This window comes from Mercurialis annua, linkage group LG3, assembly GCF_937616625.2.
Source record: "Mercurialis annua linkage group LG3, ddMerAnnu1.2, whole genome shotgun sequence".
Lineage (NCBI taxonomy): Eukaryota > Viridiplantae > Streptophyta > Magnoliopsida > Malpighiales > Euphorbiaceae > Mercurialis > Mercurialis annua.
Genome location: NC_065572.1, coordinates 751,611 through 774,296, shown reverse-complemented (window position 1 = coordinate 774,296; position 22,686 = coordinate 751,611). Strand labels below are relative to the sequence as shown.

At 30.2% G+C, this 22,686-nt stretch overlaps 1 protein-coding gene and 1 long non-coding RNA gene across 2 annotated transcripts; one reads left to right on the top strand and one right to left on the bottom strand.

Annotated features, from left to right (window-relative positions):
* The first annotated feature begins 935 nt into the window (after positions 1-935).
* LOC126674994 (uncharacterized) lies at positions 936-3,374 on the top strand. The gene is made up of 2 exons (XR_007639662.1): positions 936-1,081; positions 3,101-3,374. It is a non-coding gene; the product is annotated as an uncharacterized LOC126674994 (long non-coding RNA).
* Positions 3,375-18,163: 14,789 nt separating this feature from the next.
* Positions 18,164-20,576, bottom strand: LOC126675366 (uncharacterized). The gene is made up of 4 exons (XM_050370000.1): positions 19,332-20,576; positions 19,118-19,223; positions 18,614-19,013; positions 18,164-18,542 (listed from the first exon to the last, which is right to left on the bottom strand). The coding sequence occupies exons 1-4, from the start codon at positions 20,574-20,576 to the stop codon at positions 18,164-18,166; spliced, it is 2,130 nt and encodes a 709-aa protein (XP_050225957.1).
* Positions 20,577-22,686: the final 2,110 nt, after the last annotated feature.

Here is a 22,686-nt window from a genome sequence, read left to right as displayed (position 1 = left end):
TAATAATATTTTTATTTTCTTTTTATTAATATTATTAATTTTTTTAGCATTTCCAACACTAGAATCATCTCCGACTATTAATAAATTTTTTTGCAATTTCATTTAAAATTTTAATTTATTTAAAATTTATTAATTTAATTAAATAAAAATAATTTTTTATTTATACAATTAATTTTTTATTTTTATAAAAAAATTAAATATATTAAAAAATTGTTCATGTACCTTGCAATCTTTAAAATATTAAATATTATTTTTTTTAACTAATTTAATTTATTTTGAATTAATTTATTTTGAGTAATTAAAAATGTATGCTAAATTAATATGCAGGGACTCAAATGGTAAAAAAATTATAGTACAAGGACTTAAAAATTTAATTCCATAAATTTTAACTACAACCAATCTCAGAGACAAACGTTTGTGTAATACCTCGTATTGTTTATAGTGTCTATTTCTAGCGTGTCCAATTTTTATTAAATTAGGACCTCGGAAATAGTTAATAAATTCACGAGATGAATTTAAAAATGTGGAAATAGGACTTGGAATGGGTTTTGCCGTAAGTTTGACTTTTGGCAGTTTTACGTATTAAAAGTAAGTTTTATGATTTACGCTAAAAAAAATATTAATTTTTTTTAAAGGCCCGAAAATAATAAATTTAAACCATACACACACACACACACACACACACACACACACACACACACACACACACACACACACACACACACACACATATATATATATATATATATATATATATATGATTTAATATTTAAGAGTATTTGAGAAGGATTATTTGAAAATGTCCTAAGTCTATTTTATCCCTAGAGTTCAATTTATTTACAAGAATGCCATAAAGGTAAACTTGTAAATGAATGAACAATGAAACAAATATCTAGATATTTTATGATTGTCTTCTTCTTCAGTAAGAAAACAAATTCTTTTCTCCATTTTTGTGGGTACTGAATTCTCCTAAAAATCAAACACAACTCCATTTGCTTTTATTTTCTTACAAAATTTTCTCAACAAAAATTGACGGGAAACTTTCGTAGATCGTTATCCTAACCTTTAATCAATGATCAAGGTAAATTTCAAAGCATAAATTTTAGTAATTATATTCTGTTTTTATTAAGTTATAAATACTTGTGTTTAGTTGTTAGAAATGATGATTTTGGTGGCAATAATTCGGTTTTGTGAATTATTTTGTTATTGTTTGGTTTTGATCAATATTTGAATATGGGTAAATGATTAAATTAAATTTCTGAGCTGATGTTAAAAATGAATTTAATATGTATGTTAAAGGCTGATTATTATAGATTAATGTTGATAAAAATTGTTGGTGTTATTTATAATTAATGGATTTCGGTTTTTCAACGTTTTAAAACCGTAAAATAGTTAAAAATGTGAAAATGGTTTATTTTAAATTTCTGGAAATAATTTTATTTATGTCTGATTTATAGTTTTGATTGATGATGAATACGTTATTAATTATGAAATTTTTGACGGTTTATTAATCGGGGTCGGTTTTGATGATTTTATTAATTTAAAATTGTTAAAATGAGGGTATTTAAGTCATTTTAAATTTCTGGGTAGAAATTATTTATGAAAAATTTGTAAACTTTATTTATGATTATTTATAGATTTAAAGTAACAAAAATGATGTGTTTTGACGGATTAATAATCGGTTTCGATTATAAATCATTTATTAAATTGTTAAAACCATAGAAAATATTTTTTTTTTAAAACAGGACTGATGTTTTTACAAAGTAAAAATTAAAAATATTTTTGAACTTAATTTTGGTAATTTTTGGTATTGAAAATGCTTAGAAATGATTTTTAAGCGTTTTAAGTGTTTAGGTGATTTCCGGTCAAAACCACCGGAATTGAAGCAGAGGGGACAGAGCATGGTGGCTCAGTTCCATGCTCATTCGGCGGTTGTTACCGCCGAAGTTGCTCCGGCAGTAAACAAAGGGGGGGCCGAGCCCCAAGTGCCAAAATATTTGACGGAAAAATATTTTTGGATTTTAAAAGTGTAGAGTATTTATTTATATTTTCTAAAAGTATAATATTAGAAAACAATGTAGATTTTAAAAGTGTTAGAATTGCAATTGAATTATAATTGAATGTTTATTTTTTAAGTTAAATAAACGAGCGTGAATAGAGTTTATCGTATTGAAATACGATGACGCGGAAAGAGATAGTCGAAATCAAATTTGGATATTTGACTATTTGGTTTCTTTGATTGAGTCGGTCTAGAATCATCCTAGTATTTAGCATTAATAAATTTATTAATGTTTAATTTATAAATTAGATCTAACGAATTTTGTCGCGGAAACCGGCGAGCAAAGGTTTTGAAATTTCGACGGGCGAAATTTTAAAATTTGGAATAAGCGAGTACTGTGAGTGTGTTTACAACTTATACTGCTAAATATTAGTATTAAAAATATTTGCGAAGAGCTTACATAATTTGCAAATACTATATTTTATTTTGAATTTAAATCGCATGAACTGTTATATATAGTTTTGAAACCGATTTAGATTCATGCATTGAAACGTGCTTACTATTGGGCGACAATAGTGTTGTGTGATCACCGTATTACATTTAGACATTGTTGCATGTGCTGTGTGAATCCGAAGGACGGTCTGGAAGTCTGAGGCGACGACCTAGACATATGGGGACAGATCTTCAGAGGCAACAGAATACATACGACCAAAGGCAGTAAAGAGACACTGTCGAGATCTGAGAGGTTAAACCTTTTTAAAAAAAATGAATTGGCGACAATATTTATGTACAGCCGAAATCCGTTGTATATTAAGAAGAGTCTAGAACTTTCATATACGTAAAAATCGGATTTGCCTGGCAAAAGTAGGAAAAAAAAAATACGGCCAAAAGAAAATAAAAGGTTAACCCGCAAAAGGTGGATTAAGGTGAAATATTTATGTTTCCTATTTTGACAGCATACATGAACATAAATCATGGTTTAGGGTTTCATATGAATCGGTAATCTGAATACATTGTTTTCATATTAATGTTTATTAGTACATGTTGTACACATTCACTCAGTTTTTATAACTGACCCCGTTGAATTTATAATTTTTACAGGCGAGTAATTTGAGGTGTGGATTTCCAATTTCTTGTTCCGGAAATCCCCGGCTGAATAAAATATGATGACCCTTTTCTCCTAATGTATAGAGTTGCAGTAGCTATAGTATCGTATGGTGACGCCTTAGTAGTCGTTGGACTTATTTATGCATTATATTTTATTTTACCGCTAAAACTCTAATATACTATAATGTGTGTATGATGTGCGAAAGTTCGAGCGACTGCACAAGAATAAATGTGATGAACGCGTCTGCAAAAGGAGATGCAGTTATAACCAATGAGATGGTGTGTGCATAGCGAGATGCATTATAAACCCTAACGAGATGGGTATGAAACTAAAATGTAATAATTAAAGAGAAAATTATTTGCGTGTTTCAAACGATGATTTTTACCATAACGTTTTAAACAGATATTCTAAAATGTTCAAAATGTGTTTTGAATTCAGCGAAAAATTTAAAGTGATTTTTAAAGTATTTTTAAGGCTTGCTACGGGTTTCGGAGCAACCACTCCCATTCCCTAGCGTCGCTCGCGGCCCTCGAGTTTGGGTCGTGACAGTTTGTATCTCGCTCTATAACAGAATGACGAGGAAGGACTTAAATCAGAGACTTTTAATAGTGTAGGGACTTAGTTCAAACGTTTTATAGTTCAGGGGTTTAAGTTGGAAAAAAGTAATAGTGCCGGGTAGGGGTGAGCACGGTTCGGGGGAATCCGGGGATTGACAAATCTCTGGTACCAAACCAAAAGTCGGGGATATCAAAAATTGGATATCCGGATCCGTACCAATAATCGGTTTGGTTTGGAGATTTTATTTTTCGGTACGGTTTGGTATGGGGATTTGGTACTAATGGTTTGGTACGGTTCGGTACGGATATCACTAAAACCACGGATATTATTTTATTTAAAATGTGAACTCTACTATATTATAATATGTTATTTTGACTTTTAAAATTAATTAGCTATTCATTCATTCATTTTTTTTATATTTTCAACTATCACAAGTAAATAATTATTAATAAAATAAAAAAGCACAACATGTATATTATCGTTCGATTTAATATTAATTTTTTGATTATTTGATAAGGGTACTTTTAAATATTCTCAAGTCTAAAATTATATCATTTTTGTTAAAGCTATGTAATTTGATCAATGATAGAAAATAATGAATATGTGTTGTTCATATAAATTTATAAAAAATACTTTAATAATTACTAAATATTTGACAAATTCATATAATTTTCATTAAAATATATAAGTATTTTATTTTTATATAAATTAATAATTTTTTTTATATATATAGACTAATATTTTTAATATATATTATTTAATTTTATAAAACAATTTTAATTTATAGTAATTCAAAGTTAATAAGTTCGGTACTTCGGTTCGCTATGGTTCGGTTCTCGATACAGTTATTTATAAAAGATCTAGAACCGTAACAATAAAATTTTGGGTACGGTTCGGTTCGGGGAAAGTCAATGGTCAACGGATTTTTTTCGGTCCTGGATATTTCCGGTCCGGTTTTCGGTTTGGTTTTGAAGATATCCAGGATACGTGCTCACCCTTAGTCACTGCTGGGACCCAAATATATGTTTGGCCTATATTTATTGACATTTTTACATCATTAACTAGTAGTACAAACATATTCAAAAAAAAAATCAATGTATTTTTTGTATTTAAGTAAAAAAAATCAAATTATTTAAATGAGTGATAAATAATTCAATTTAATAAAAGTGATAGATAAAAGTGAGGACCAATTAATAATTTTTGCCACGCCATAATAAAATAAAAGGTCATATAAGTTTAGGCATTCATTCTTTATCTACTTTTATTATTGGTCAATAAAATTGCCAACATTTATGGAAGTTCTATAATAAGCATATTTTTATGAAATAAACATTAAAAATCTCCTAATTATAACAAAGTAAATCATATTTCTCGTTGACTTCATTCTAATCCTCTAATTTTAATCCACCAAAAAAGAAATCCTCTAATTTTAGAAAACTTTCGCCAATAATTTGATGGTTATATATTAATTTTCTTGTTTAGGGCAACACTTAAATATATAAATAGGTCATCACATAATGCAATTCTTGAAGACGAACTAAAAAAATGGTTCAATTTTTTGGGTTAGTTTTTTTAATTACTGTTTTTACAGCGTTACTTCTCATTCCAACGCGAGCTGATAATGATTTGATCGGTACAGTCTGTGCAAAAACTACAGATAAAAATTTTTGCACTACAAATCTTTACCGTCAATGGAATTTGAAGAGGAGTGTCGTCGAAAGAAATCTGAATGGATTATTATATATATCATGTGATTACTGTAAGAATATAACACAAGAAACAAGTCTTCAAATAAATGAGATCATGCGAGTAGTTGGAAATCCTATAGCAAAAATGGTATTTGAACTCTGCAAAAATAAGTATCAAGAAGCAGAAAACTCGTTTTTTAAGGCGGTGGAGCTTACGGCAAATCGCAAAATTGGCCATGCTATGGCGAATGTTAGGGATGGGAAAAACAAAGTGGATGAATGCGATAATGTTCAAAATAGCACTCTTTTGTTTCGTAGTCATCGAGATATCGCTAAATTCGTTGAAATTTTTGAGAAAGTTTATGAGTCCATTCCATGGCACTAATTTTGCACTTTCATCTCCAATTACTTCTTTTTATTACTAGTTTGTTGTGTACGTGCGTTGCACGTGGTTTATACTTTTTTTATTTATTATGATTTATATTTGAGATTGTTAAACGTAATTTTGTTAATTATATATGTATCATGATTATATTTGAGATTATTGCATGTAATTTTCATTTATAATAATAAAATAAGCTAATACTTATAATCATATAAAGACGGTAACATATAAAATGTACTAATTGTATATAATTGTTTTAGATTTATTTCTTGCAAGCCCCAAAATTTAAGCTACGTATGGTTGTGACCTGTTTTTAACGATTTATTTTTATCTACTTTTAATGTAGGTGTAATGAACATGATTAATTAATATAGTGATTTAAAATGTGATCCGTTTATGTATTATTTATAATAATAAATATAAAACATAAATTCTTAATTTACATGGCATATTAAATATATAAATTTTTATTAATAAATAAATATTTTTAATTTGTTAATTAATACTCCCTTTATTTGCTAATAGATGATTTTTTAGAAGAAATATTTTGTTTGGAAATAGTTGAAACCCTTCTATCACATAATTCAAATAATATTAATAATATTTTTATTTTATTTTTTTAATATTACTAATTTTTTTTAGCATTTCCAACACCAGAATCATCTCCGACTATTAATAATTTTTTTGCAATTTAGTTTAAAATTTTATTTATTTAAAATTTATTAATTTAATTAAATAAAAATAATTTTTTATTTATACAATTCATTTTTTATTTTGATAAATAATTAAATATGTTAAAAAACCGTTCGTCTACCTTGGAATCTATAAAATATTATAATTTTAAAAATATTTATTTTTATTTAACTAATTTAATTTATTTTGAATTAATTAATTCTGAGTAATTAAAAATTTAAGTTAAATTCATAGTGCAAGGACTCAAATTTTAATTTCATAAATTTTAACAACAAACAATCTCAGAGACAAACGTTTGTATCTCGATCTCTAACAAAATAACCTGAAGGGACTTAAATCGGAGACTTTTGATAGTGCAGGGACTTACTTTAAACGTTTTATAGTTCAAGGGGTTTAAGTTGGAAAAAAGTGATAGTACAGAGACCCAAATATGTGTGTGGCCTATATTTATTGACATTTTTACATCATTAGCTAGCAGTACAAATATATTCAAGAAAAATTCAATTTATTCTTTGAATTTAACCAAAAAAATCAAATTATTTAAAGCTCGTATTTTTTTAAATATATTTAATTTTAATATTATAAGTCATTTATCTTTTTAATTTTAAATTGTCTAATAAATTTTTGTCATCTCGTCTCCAATTTATATATAATGTTCAGATTATTTTTTGCCACCTCTTCTAAAAAAGTAAAACAAATTAAAATATTATATTTGTGAGTCTTTTATTTCAAAATCACAAACTTATTCTTATTTTGTCTTCTACATTAAGTTTGAGGGGTAAATAAACTTTTATTGAAATATGCTATATTAATTTTTATTTTTATAGAAAAATACTCCTCTAACTAGATAGTATATTTACGAATATTAAAAATACTGCTCAATTATAATAAAAGTGATACACTCTTTTATATATACACACAATTACGAGATACTAGATAGCTATACATGTTCTACAATAATATATATTTAACGTCTAAATTTATACGACAATTAATATTAAAATTAAAATTAATTTGCTATTAATTTAGTAACTAGAACTTGTTTTTATCAATTACATCAAATAAAGTAATTTTAAAAATAAATAAAAGAAGCTAATTGATTAAACTTTGAATTAATCATACAAAATTAACAAATTAAGAAAATTAATTTGAATATTCGTAAATACATTAATATCCATGTTCCTATATCCTACATACATAACATACATCCACACTTTTTCTAATTCACCTCTTACAATTAAAAAGGGTTTTTTATTACTTTTCCGAGATTTGATTTTTAGATTTCAAGACCTTATCGTGTTCGGCGTATATATCACTTGAACTAAAATTCATCAACACTTCAACATTTAATATAATCCTTTTTTCAATAAACAGTTAATTTATTAAAATTTCAAGTAAGCAATCCTAAATTTATTGAAAAATAATTATTTACACGGACTTGCAACATGATAACCAAATAACCAAATTTTAGACCATATTCTTAAAAGTAAGATTAAAAATTTCAAACTAACTATTTCTTTTGACCTAATTGTACTAAAAACTGCCAAATTTCTTGTATTTTTGGTATTTAATAAAAAAAATTCTTAGCATATTTCATATTATCTTTTATTTTTTTGACAAATTTGTCCACAATTACGTTTTTTTTTTTAAATTATGCCAGTTTGAACACAAAAACGGCGCTGTTTTACATCCAAAACGGTGCCTCCGTTTTCAAATATGTCAAAAAATAAAAGTTCATATTATTATTATTAAATACCAAAAACACGCGAAAGTTTATGATTTTTGGTGTAAATAGTCTTTTTAAAATAAGAAATTCAAACTATTTTTTGAGTCTTTTTTTTTTGTGACGAGAACTCACTCTACTGAGCCGAAACTCAATATTATTGTCAAATCTCGGGATGTGGACCGTCCGCAAGCCCAAATATCTGGTAATTCCGGGCTATAATAGCTATCAATCCAACCTCAACCACTTCATATTAAGAAAGTGCATAGCGGGAGTTTGAACCCGCGACCTTTGGCGCCCAGGTGGCTGAGATTTAGACCATTAGACGAAACCCATGCGGGAAAAGTGGAATTTCTATAGTGTATTTTTTGAGTCTTCTTATTATCATTGGCATATTTAAGAAAATAATAAAGAAAGGATATGAATATTATACTTGGAAGCTTTCTATTGGAATTAAATTCAGATGTCCCACTCGCATTTCTAGTGGCTATTACTACTTATCAACAACTCTGTAGTGTATATTTGTATGGTATAACATGTCATTTAATCTACTAAACATGTTATAGTACGTTAATAGTTCCAATACGTTTAAGCAAAATGATTCCAGAGATTACCGTATTATACATTTCTCACATTCTTTCAAATGTAAAATTCCAGAGGCGGCTACTATGTATACATAAAGTTACCGGATTTCATTTGGCAAAACCCATACGAAGGCCCCTCTACTTTACCACTTTTGTTCGAGAAGCCCCTATTTTAAAGTTTTTCACTCCGAAATCCTTGTACTTGGCAAAATCAAATACTGAGACCCTTACGTGGATGGAAAATGAAGAGTGTGTCACACTCTCCGTTAATGAGAGTGGGTAGAAGAAAAAAGTGATATTTATATTTATTTATTTTTAATAAATATGACATGGTAATTTATTTTTTTAATCTAAAAGTAAAATAAATGCTGACTGGGCATCTTCTTGCATTTCTTTCTTTTTCAAATTCAACGGTGATTTACACTAATCTCAGTCCGGCCATCACCAACAAAAACCTCTAAGAACAAAAACCCATCCAGCAAACTCACTAATCCATAATCTTGTTTAATTACAGTCTCAACAAAAACCTCTAAGACCCTCTAATCTCACACTCAATTTCATAACAAATACCAAACTCATCATAAATACTCTCGTCAAATTTCAATTTCTTCCCATTTCAATCAAACACTTGGCTCCCATTCTTAAACCCACCTAAACAAACAAACTCATCATCACTCTCAGTTCACTAACCCTGAATTTCTCTACAACTCTTATCATAATCTTTGACCTCTTCAATGACCATAGCCGCAGTGGCTCGGCGACACACACACGGCCAATTAATGGGTCGATGGGCTCTTCTTGCTCCTCAATGCCGTTGATGCCGTTTGTGAGTGTGAGATTTGATTTGAGTAAGAAGTTGTAGTGGGAATCTTGATTGTAGAAGCGGAGGCGGAGACGAGTAAAGCTTTTTCTCTTCTATTTCATCAGAATGACGGTGGAAGGGGGCTTTTTGTACGGCTGGGATCTCTGGACTGGTTTGCTGCCGGAGGTGTTGGTGTCGTCTTTGAGCTCCGGCGATTTCGATTTTTAGAGAACTGATTGTACCAGTTGCTCGTTTGCTGCCATAGATGTTGATAATGAATTGTGAATTTTGGAAAATTAGAATTGAATATATGATGGTGTTAGTGTTATCTAAGAATTGAACAGATTAGAGAAAGAGGGATGGTAGTGTCGGTGGAATCAAGAAGCAGAGGAAAATTAATTGATTCTTTATGTATGTTGGTGGGTTGGAATAAAGGTGAAGTGGTGGGCCCATTTTTTTAAAATTATTTCTGCTCAAACGTGACTATTTGAATGATGTGGACTAACAAACAAAAATTTGCTCCGTTAGTTAACAGAAAGGGAGAGTGTGACACACTCTCCATTTTCCATCCACATAAGGGTCTCAATATTAGATTTTACCAAGTACAGAGATCTCGGAATGAAAAATTTTGAAGTAGGGGTCTCTCGAACAAAAATGGTAAAGTAGAGGGGCCTCCGTATGGGTTTTGCCTTCATTTAAAATACTACTGCCAGCCTTAATCGCTAAAAATATGGTATAATAATAAATTAAAATCGCCCAATCTTTTGATAAAATAATTGAGACGAAAGATGATTCATTCGGATCAACATGAAAATCTAACTACATTACAATATATAACGTTTTAAAACTCAAAAATCAAACAACAAATGAAAAATGGCAACAGACCCATAATCAATTATTTATGTTGAAGCAAACAAAATTATCATGTGGCTTATTAATAGAAGCGATAACATTAATAGAAGAATGCGAAAACCATTGATTGAATAGAAGAATAAGATATAAAATAATAGAGGCTAACAATAGAAGAGAAATCCTTAAATCCTAAAATAATATAATAGGCCTTTATATAGATAGAACTAAGCAATAAAAAAACTATACTACCCTACAATAGTATATTAATTACACTAACAAGAAGCTATTATATATCTACATCAGATTAGGCTATTCTGTATAAATTAAATTATTAGATCGTTCGCATCAGTATTTTTATTAACAAATTATATAAAATTTAAAATTGAAATGGTCTTATAATGCCAAATATCTAAACCTTTACGTCTTTATGTAATTTAAACTAATTTTTAGAATTTTTATAATACTATTTTAATTTCATTTCTCATTGCAATTCGATTTAATTTTGCCCACGTGGCACACAACGCTATAATTTTGCTCATGTGGCATGCTACGTAGAAATTTGACCACTTGGCTTGATTATGCCAAAAAAATAAACTTTTTTGACATCTAGAAAATTAGACTCAAATTGATAATTTTCTTATAATTTTATATATTTTTCTTCTTAACTTATTTAAATCTTCATCATACTAACTATAGAGTTAGAAAATTTTATTTTTTAAAATTTTAAAATTTAACTCGTGATCTAAAAAAATCAAAAACAATGTCCACATCTAATTCTACATTCTTTAACATTCGGCGGTCGAAGTGAAAAAGACGTAGTTGAGCTGAAAATATCAAAAAGCTAAATAAGATAAATAGGTGTTGCAATAGGGTGAAAGATTATCAGAGTTTAAATTAATCGAAAAAATGGATAAAACTCCAACGACGTTGTCAAAATTTGATAAGTTCACAAATTTTGTAAGGATTGGATGAATTTGCGAAAAGTTCAACAAAAAGTTTTTTCCCGTTAGATGACTATATGGGATCATAGACGATCGTCTGTCAGCCAGATGATCGTCTGCTAGTTCGTAAGGCAGCTCGTCTAAGCGACTATTTGCACAAAACATAAAAATACAAACAAATGATCGTCTGTCTAAAATAAACGATCTTCTGGGACTCCAAGACATGATTCAACCAACCAGTTTTTAGTTAATTCTCTCAAGAACAACATATTAAAAGATGAGCTTGATCCAACGGTGCAATTAAGAGATATCAAGGTTTTACAGAAGCATGACAGTTTTGGAAACACACAAATATTGTCTCGGTAAACACCCGGAAAATAAATTAAATTAACATCAAACATATAGAGGCTCAACGGAAATACATAAGTCACTCACCAAGACACAACAAATGTACCACACTCAATAATTCCAACAAATAACAATTTGAAACTAAGTCGGAAACACAAAAGAAGCCAAGACGAAAAAGTACGGGGTATTACATTCTCCCCACCTTAAATATAATACCTCGTCAAATTTAACACAAAATATATAAGCAAAAAATCAAGCATAGTGCGCACAAAACAACCATACCAACTCTCAAAAACATCAAACCCGACGTACCTCAAGGAAAAGAAAAGGATAACGATTCCGCATATCAGACTCCGTCTCCCAAATGCATTCTTCAACATGATGGTTATGCTACAGAACCCTAACCATCAGAATCTCCTTATTCCGTAATTTATGCACATGCATATCAACGATCTCAAGAGGTTGCTCCTCGTAAGATAACTCATGGTCAATCTTGATACTCTTGGGTACAATCAAATGAGAAGGATCGGAAATGCACACCTTAATGACTTATTGGTGAAAGGCAAAAGAAATGGTAATATGGACCTTTATACGGGAATGGGAGCAATTTCATATGCTTTATGTTGGACCAAGTCCTTTTGGTCTCTATAATTTTAACTTTGACAATTAATTTAAAGTTTCTTATATGTTTATTAGTGTATAAGAACCTACCAAAACCATTGATCCATTCGGAGGTTTCTAGCGAGAATTAAAATTTTCGGATTTCACCAATCCAATGAAGATTTTGCGCCATGACACAAGGGCTCCGCGGGCGTGATAGGAGAGAATCACAGGCATGACACATTGGCTGCTGCTAAAGAAAAGAGGAATGTGTGTTCTAACAATTCTAATGATGCACAAACTCAATGTGAAGGAACACTGCAAGTTGGTCACGTGACACTCGTGCTGTGGCTTAGCCACTTGGTGGTTTAGAGGAGTATTTGTTGTTTTTAATTTTTTTATAAAAAACAAGATTCTTTTTATAATTTTTTAAAAATTTATCATATTATTTAGTCAATTATTATATTTTGACCTCTTATATTTCAATTAATTTTAAATTTTATATATATTATATGAAGTTTTTTTTGTTTTGCCTTCCTTAATTTTGATTCCCGACTACCTATGCATTCATGTCGAATCTTATACGGCGTCACTTAAAGCTATTATGTGATGTGTGCTTGGTTATATTAAAAAAAGACAATGAACATCTACATAACTACCATATTGGTCAACTTTAATAAAAATTTAAATTTAATAACATAAAATATTTTACTGTAATAAATATATATTAAATATTTTAATAATAAATTAAATGCCTCTCCAAAAGAGAGGAGAAATTTCAAATATCGTAAATAAAAAATTCATATAAAATATGAAATGAATGTATCATACAATCTATTTTTAGATTGATAATGTTTAATTCAATGGCCAAAACAGACTTAATTATTAAAAGATACTTAATATTTAATTTTTTTTATCTTTTTACTTTTTGGCTCAAATTTTAAAATCATCAGTTTTTAGCTCATTTTTAATTTTAGTTTTAATTATATCTATTTATTTAAATTAAAGAGAAAAAATTATTTAAATATGATCTTAATGTTTAAAATTATTGATGCTAAAGAGTAAAATGAGAACAAAGTAAAGTAATTTGAGTTACATAATTGAAATTATTAAGCAAACAGTTACAACTAAAATTAAAAATTTAATTAAAATTAACCTTTCTAATAATTTGTACTATAAATGAAGAAGAAGAAAAAGTAGAAAATTTCAAATAACTAAATAAAAAAATATTTAAATAAAAATAGGATTTTGTTTTGTTTAATTTATTTATATAAATTGCAGTTGTAGCAATATTTTATGATTAAAAAAATATATATGTGCATTAAACCCCACAAAGTTTTTAAAGTCATAAAAGGAAAAAGTATTGATAAATGGGTGACCTTAAAAGCCCCTCCCATTTTATGGTAGTGGGAATCTTTTTTAGCATGTCAATAAAGATAAATATAAAAATGAAGAGCATCAATTTGAGAGATAACAAATGTTAATATTTCATTTATGATGCTATCAATTTATGATGCTATCAATTTAAAATATAAATCATCAATATTTTTTAATTTGTTTAGCGGTGTCAAAAAATCAAATGTCTACATATTTTTGCAATTCATACCAAATTTTTGGCTAATAATCACCCATGGCCCCTTATTTTTGGGAGTACGGACGTTAAACCCTCTGACTTCTAAAAACGGGCGCTAAACCCCCTGATTTTTATGGCGGCGCTCACAAAAGCCCTTTTACTCCAAATTTGACCAAAATACCCCTGGTGCCGTTTTTTCAGTCAATTGTCATTCTTAAAAAAAAATCTGACACTGTCATATCATCTGACACGTCAGAAATATACATTAAAAATTTCAAACACCCAAAATACCCCTAATTTAATTTAGAAAAAAAAAAAAAATAAGCCAACTCACTCTAATCTAATGAATTAACCCAGCAACTAACCCGACCAATATCCCAACCCGACCACCCGACCACCGCCGGGAAATTTTCCGGTCATCTTCTCCGATTCGAAGATGACCGGAAAATTTTCCGGTCGTCAAAAATCTGAAATTTTCCGGAAATTTTCCGGTCATCTTCAAATCGGAGAAGATGACCGAAAAATTTTCCGGCGGTGGTCGGGTTGTTGACGGGTAGTGGTTCAGTCGGCCGTTGGGTTAGGGTAGAGGTTTAGGTTAGATTTGTTTTTTTTTTGTCTATTTCTAAAATAATTTAGGGGTATTTTGGGTAATTTAAAATTTTAAGGTCTTTTGCTGACGTGGCAGCTGATGTGGCGCCGCTAATTTTTTTTTAATAAAAAATGTCAGTTGACCAGAAAAGACGGCGCTAGGGGTATTTTGGTCAAATTTGAAGCTTAGGGGGTTTTGTGAGCGCCGCCACAAAAATCAGAGGGTTAAGCGCCCGTTTTTAGACATCAGGGGATTTAGCGCCCGTACCTCTAAAGATGAGGGGCCATGGGTAATTATTAGCCCAAATTTTTAAAATGTTTATAATGATATTGAAATTTCATTTTATTGCAATTATATTTAAAATTTTCAGTATTAATTTAGTTTTACCCCTATGATATTTCACGTTGGAATTTTCGAACATGAAAATGCCATGTTGAGATTTTTTCTACTTGACTTTGTCGTTGTAAATTTCTTCGTCAACCTATTTTAGAAAGTTTTATTCTTTATAGATGCCATTCAGTTTCTTCATGTTCCTTCGAATTAAGGTTTCGTATTCAGCTTCGAGCTAGCTCAGTTGTACATCGACAGGATTGTCAGTTTACACGGTGTACCGATATCAATTGTTTCAGACAGGGGTTCGGTTTTCACTTCTAGATTTTGGAAGTCGTTAGAGGAATTTTTGGGTTCTCGGTTGAATTTCAGTACAACTTTTCATCCTCAGACCGACGGTCAGTCTGAAAGGACTATTCTGACATTGGAGGACATGCTCAGGATGTGTGCTTGAATTTCAGAGTAGCTGTAAGGCTCACTTACCGATGATTGAGTTTATTTATAATAATAGTTATCATGCAAGTATTGAGATGGCACCTTATGAGACTTTATATGGTCGCAAGTGTCGATCTCCGATATGTTGGGAGGAGGTTGGTGAGCGTAAGTTGTTTGGTGCTGAGATCATTGAGGTTACTTATGAGAAGGTACCCTTGATTAAGCTGAGATTGGACACTGTATTTAGTCGGTATAAGAGTTATGTTGATCTGAAGCGGAAGGATATCGAGTTTTAGGTTGGTGATTAATGAAAGGCGTTGTTCGTTTTGGTGTTAAGGGAAACTTAGCACCGAGGTATGTTGGACCGTATGAGATTATCGAGCGTATAGGAGCAGTAGCGTATAGATTGGCTTTGCCACCATATATGTCGTTAGTTCATCCCGTATTTCATATTTCTATGTTGCAAATTATTACCTATTGTATTATCAATAGGTGAATTATTTATAAATTCAATTTTTGTGTGTTTATCAATTATGATTAAATTTTTTAATTTTTATAATTACGTTCAATATGAAAAGTTTTTTTTAATTATGTTTAAAAAATTTTAAAAAATTAATTTTCAAACTTTTACCTTCTTTTACCGATTGTATCAAATTCATAGTAGCTATTCTTAGAAATTAGAAGATATTGTAATTGATAAAAAAATATAAAAAAATTAAAATATTGGATATAATTATAAACAAAAACTTTTCAGATTAGACATAATTATAAAAATTTAAAGGTATGATCGTAATTGATAAAAGATGCAAAAAAAATAATTTTAAAAGATATTTATGACTTAAATATAGGGATAAGAGCATCACTATTGCATGTGCTATATTTTGTGCTATTTCTAGCACAAAATGTAGCAAAATGCTAAATATCACATGACTTTTAATTTGTTGCTCCAATGCACAATACTATATTAAATAATAAACTTGTTTTTATATACAATAAACATAAAAAATTAATTAATAATTTTATTTTTATTTAATATTTAAATCACATTAATAATATTAATTAAATATTATAATATATATTATAATAGATCAAAAAATTTAAATATATATAATAAAAAAATTGAAAAATATTACAAAATATTACAAAATAGAAATTAATTTTATGTTTTTTATAAAATACGCTATTACTTAAATATTTGAAATATTATTTTTAATAATAACAATTTATTTATTTTTATAATAAATCTATTATAATAAATAAAATTATTATTTATAGCATTTTTATAATTAATTTAAATAGATGGAAGAATTTGGTATATGCTAAATTTGATGCCAAATTTAGCACGGGATTTAGCATATGTTAAATTTAGCACAGATATAGTATAGCAATGGAACTGTGCTCTTCATTCTAAATGCTAAATTTAGTATTGTGAGGCTAGTTTAGCATAAGAGTGGAGATGCTTTAAATTTATTTTATTATTCTGGAATTTTAACCTTTAACACAAAAAATCATGTGAAATTTTTGACATAATAAAGAGTTCTTCTAGTATGAACTTTATCAAAAGATATTCAATTTTATTAATACAATTAGTTAAATGACTTAATTAATATAAAAAAGTGTAATTTAATCGCTCAATTTTTTTTCTTCAATTTAAAGTAGTTTAAATATAAATATAAATATAAAAATATATTAATAAATCAAATTATTTTTTAATAATTTAATAAATAAATAAAAATTATAATTTGTTCATGTAATTTTAAATAATTTATTTATATTTGGACTACTTAATTTATATCAATTAAGTATATTTTATTATAAAATAAGTGTAAAAATTGGACATCTTTTGATAAAATTCCATACCACAGAGACCCTTTATAATGTTAAAACTTATACAAGACCCTTCATGTCAAAAGCTCAAACAACAGGGTAGTAAAATGAACTCATCCATTAAATGCAGGGGTATTGGCAAAACAGATCTTAATTTTTCACCTTTTTAACAATTTAAGCATAACGTTTAAAATGTAACAAAACAAACCCTAACTTTTTTAATTTTTGCATTTTGTAGTCCAAATCCTTTTTGGCAATTATTTACATATGAGCCATACTATTGCCATATTAAATTCCAACAGTTTAAAATGAAATAAATAAAATTCCAACCTTTTGTATTTTTGCACCATGTAGCCTAAAAAAAGATGACAAAATTACCAAATTTCGAAATGAGGCTACAAAATACAAAAATTAAAAATATTAGGATTTATTTCGTAAAGATTCAAACGTTAAACTTAAATTTCTAAAAAACTAAAACGTAAAGATTTATTTTAACAATACCTCTTTTTTAAATAAACACACACACAACATGGACATTATGTGATTACTATGTCAATTTATGTTGATAAAAATATAAATTTATACAAAAATAGTTTACTGCTGTAAAATTATAATTGATATATTTTAGTTATAAATTGAAATTTAGGAATCGTATTGGTAGGGAAATAAAATATGATACAATTAGTAAACATTTGAGCAAATTACTCTGAAACCCCTACATATGTCATAATTCACACTTTATTTTTTTTTATTTGAAAATCAAATGATTTGGCCCTTCACTTTTATTTCCGTCAACGATTTAGTCTTTCCGTCCATTTTTTGGTATTAGTCAACCGAGTCAAAAGACAAAGTGAAAGAAAAAAAAACTAATTATAACAAAACGATTTGGTCCTCTATTTTTGTTTTTTTCTCCGATTTGAAATTAATTTATCCCTAAATCCTTTAACTTGGTTGACTAACGTCAAAAATAAACGGAGAAATTAAATTGTTGACAGAATCAAAAGTGATGGACAATCGTTTGATTTTCAAATAAGAGAGACTAAAATGTGAATAATGATAAATGTGAGGGTTTAAAATAATTTGCTCTAAACATTTCCCATTTTTTTTTTGAATAAAGGAGCCACTTTGTTAAGCAATAACGGAAGCAATTACAGGCGTAAGAAAAGCTGGAAAGATATGAAACCATTCCTGCTGGCCTGGCATAGAACGAGAGGCTTGCGCTAACAGATGTGCATCTCCATTCGCAGACCGCCTTACAAAAATAAAACGACAGTTGCTAAATTGCTTCGATAGAGAGTTACACTCATCAATAATCGGATCAATCCCGGCTTTTAGTGGCAGCCAAAGGTCCATGATAACGTCCAATGCATCAGAGTCGAAGATAACATTCTGGTTTCCCCTTAACCAGCTCAAGGCTTCTTTAATCGCTATCAGCTCAGCAATTCTTGCTGTGGAAGAGCCTTGATACGAAACAACTCTTGCTTGGATCAGCCGACCATCATTGTCCCTGACCATGCAAGGCACGCCAATACCGCTGTTATCAGAAAAGACGGCAGCATCAAGTTGGCTTTAAGCCACCCTCTTGGAAGAGCTCTCAAAATGATCAGGCCATCATTTTTGCCCAAACTGGAGGACAATTGCTGGCAGATCTTTTTTTGAGCACATTGCCATGCAACTAAATCACTAGCTACAGAATTCACAATCAACTCCGGAGAACCCCAATTATCATTCCACACGACTTCGTTCCGATGCAGCCATATTTTCCAGCAGACCATCGCTTTAACGTTCCTCTCATCAACGCTTTTGCAGTTAAAAGTTTGGAGCAACCACTCATGGGCATTCGTGTTATCATCACCGGGCACCTGAACTCCCAATCTCCTCCAGCAACCCCTAGCAACATGGCAGTGATACAATACATGCTCCACTGATTCATGCCTTAAGTTGAAAACTTTGCTGCCAACTGGACGTGGAGGCGTTTCTGGAACAGTGCTACCGTAGTTGGGAGATACGATTTACACGCTCGCCACAAGAAGTTTCGCACTTTCATTGGAACATTCAGCTTCCATATAATTTTCCAAATACCATGCACAAGACCTGTAACTTCCCCATACAGAGCCCAGTAGCCGGTTTTAACTGAATAATTCCCTCTTTTTTCATGCACTCGGGTCCAATAATCCTCCCCTCTTCGCTAGAACAACGGGACTTTTAAAATTCGCTCTACCACTAATTGGGAAAACATATTATTGAGTAAACCCAAATCCCATTCTCTTGAGTTGGGTTCGAATAACTGGTTCACCGTTGTGTTACTTAACCCTTCCAGAGCCGTTTTCTCTATGAACCTATTATTTCCATTAGCAAGCCAGGGATCATACCATACCCTAGTTTGCGATCCAGGTCCTATCCCTCTCCTCACTCCACTTCTCATCAGCTCCTGAGTTGCAAAAATACTTCGCCATGTGAAACTCGGATTATTGCCCAAAGTAGCATCGAAGAAATTGCCGGAAGGAAAGTACTTTGTCGATAACACTTTAAAACACAACGACTCTTTGTTCTGTAATAACCTCCAAGATTGACGGCCAAGCATAGCAACATTGAATTCATGTAAATTTTTGAAGCCCATACCTCCTAAACCCTTCGGTGTACATAAATTATTCAAGCTAGACCACGAAGTACCTTTCTTGCTCGATGAATCTCTACTCCACCAATAAGAATTCATCATTCTTTGGAGCTCAGCGCACAGATCTACATGAATTAAGAAGACGGACATTACATGGTTAGGCATAGCTTGTGCGGCCGATTTGAGAAGGATCTCATTACCACCAGAGGAAAGCATCTTACTTCTCCACCCTTGCAACTTTTGCCACACCCTATCTTTAATGAAACGGAAAACATCCCGCTTATTTCTACCAATTAATGAAGGCAGGCCCAAATATAATCCTTGGTTATCCACTTTGTTAATGCACATTAGATTGTTAATCTTCGCCCTCATTCTATGATCGGTATTGAAACTATACCGGATATTGCATTTGTTAAATTTAACAACCTGACCCGAAACAGACCCATACTCTAGAAGAGTATTCCTGATGATAGTAGCTTCCTCCTTCACAGCTCGGAAAAATAGGTAACAATCATCCGCGAAAAAAAGATGATTTATTCTCAGAGCCAGTCTACTAACCGCACACCCATAAATTTTTCCAGCTGCCTCTAACCCATTCAATCTCGAACTCACACCCTCGGCGCAAATAAGAAAAAGATACGGGGACAAAGGATCCCCTTGGCGAAGACCCCTTCCAGGAACAAGCGGGTTGTCAAGCTGAAAATCGCCAATCTTGATATAACGAACAGAAGCTATGCATAACATCATAATTCTGATCCATTTTGAGTCCAAACCCATCTTCTTCATCATACTCTCAACAAACAACCATTCGACTTTATCATATGCTTTGCTCATGTCAACTTTTAAAGTCATTGTACCAACTCTTCCATGCCGCTTCCTCTTGAAATAATGACTGATTTCATAAGCTATGATAAAGTTATCCATCATAAGCCCCTTTAACAAACGCGCTATGATTTTCCGAAATGAGATTTGGCAATGTTTCCTTCAGTCTGTTAGCAAAACATTGGCAAAAATCTTGTACCCCACGTTGCACAGCGAGATCGGGCGCAAATCTGCCATGACCGATGGATTCTCACACTTCGGAATGAGAACAATGACAGTATCATTAATGTCTTCTTCAAAGTGTCCAGATTTAAAAGAATGCTGGCAGAATCTCACCAAGTCCGGCCTTACAATCCTCCAATATTTTTGAAAAAACACGGGGTTTAACCCATCCGGACCGGGCGTTTTATCATGATGCATGCTAGTCATTGCATTCTTTACTTCGTCTGGATCAATACTCCTAAGAAGCATGGCATTCTGCTCCTGAGTAACACTTCTATTCACACACTCAACAAAAGTGTCACTAGAAGTGTTAATAGAGCTAAACAAATTCGAAAAATAATTAAACATCAACATTTCCCATTTTAGAGTATGAATTAAAATGCGCCGTTGATATTGGTCGAATTACCGTTGGATCCATAATAATCCACGGAACATTTGTATCTGTAGTTTGCTTGATCCCATTGTACCTCAATTGTGCAATCTTAAAGTACCTCTAATGGGCTGGCCCATTTCTGCTTTCACTCTTTTAACTTTTTCTTTATTGCAGCCACATGAGAGATTCAAATTTCAACTACGCAATGATAGATCCTATCATATTTAATATTTAAAAAATTAAATTTTATTTCTTATTTTATATCGAGTAATTAATAATTTTATTATTCAATAATTTATACAATTTAAAATATATTTTATTTAAATATTAATGTAAGGTAGATTTTTTAATATTTATACACACACATACACACACACACACACACACACACACACACACACACACACACACATATATATATATATATATATATAGTTTGAGAAACCTGCTTTAACGGGTAGAATGGCCTTCCAAAGGTGCCTAGAGGACGGGCCAGATGCATCAGAGCGACAACCCGGGAGCGGATTCCCCACCGGCAGGGGGGCAGGAGACGGCCATCTCGAGGCACATCACGACCTACAGGCAACACCGGCTAGACCTGGGAAGGCAACCCGATTGGGAGTCAGAGGATCCATAGTACCTGCAGCCCCACGGACTTCATATTCATCATTTTTTAAAGCAAAGCGGGGGGGGGAGGGGGGGGGGGAGGGATCTCTTTTCTGCAATGGAAAATATATATATATATATATATATATATATATATATATATATATATATATATGGGGGGGGAGGGATCTCTTTTCTGCAATGGAAAATATATATATATATATAATAGAAAATTTTATTTGTTCAATATCATTAAAATAATTTTATCCAACATTTATTTTACTACGCATTGCAAAAAAAAGTTATTTTACTATGTGAATGTTGATATTTTTTAAAAGTCATGCTAATAGTGTTTTTAGTGGAATAAAATATTAATTCTTTTGGGTTGAAAAATATAAGTAATATTTGTAGAGTGCTTGTGAATTATATTTAGTTGATTTTTTATAATAATATAATATTAATATTCGGTGTGCAAATAATTTTGGTTTAAAATAAATTTTATATTCTTCATAATTATTTCTATAGAAATTAATAATTCTAATACTTATTAAAACTGTAATTCATCGTGTATATTAATTATTATAGATTCCATTGTACGTTATTTTTTCTTCGGTCATATGTCAAAACTAGTCGTATGATGTATTTATTTTATCTCTTTTTATTGTGTCTTTTTTCTTTTGTTATTCTGTTAAAATTTTACTTCCATAAGCGTTTTTTTTCTTTAACAATAATAGTAAAAAAAATATAAGAATAGACATTTTAATTTTAAAAAATTGAATTACAAATAAAATGAAGAGATTTGAAATTAAAAAAAATAAATTTACATTAAATTAATTTTGATAAATTTATTTATATATCATGACAAGATAATACAATTATTAAACTAATAAGCATCTTCAATGACATGTCTAGGAGGGCATGAAGGGACAAGAACTTCCAAAAATTACTTAAATATAGTCGACCCTCTAATAATCAATATACATGGTGGATCAAGAATTTATTAATTTTTAA

What these genes read in the sequence shown, in the direction of transcription:
- LOC126675366 (XM_050370000.1), bottom strand. Translation starts at nt 20,576, where the DNA reads ATGGATAACTTTATCATAGCTTATGAAATCAGTCATTATTTCAAGAGG. An exon ending in AGTTACAGGTCTTGTGCATG is followed by an intron (nt 19,014 to 19,117) that starts GTATTTGGAAAA and finishes GCACTGTTCCAG; the next exon opens with AAACGCCTCCACGTCCAGTT. An exon ending in TTGAGAGCTCTTCCAAGAGG is followed by an intron (nt 18,543 to 18,613) that starts GTGGCTTAAAGC and finishes TTGCATGGTCAG; the next exon opens with GGACAATGATGGTCGGCTGA.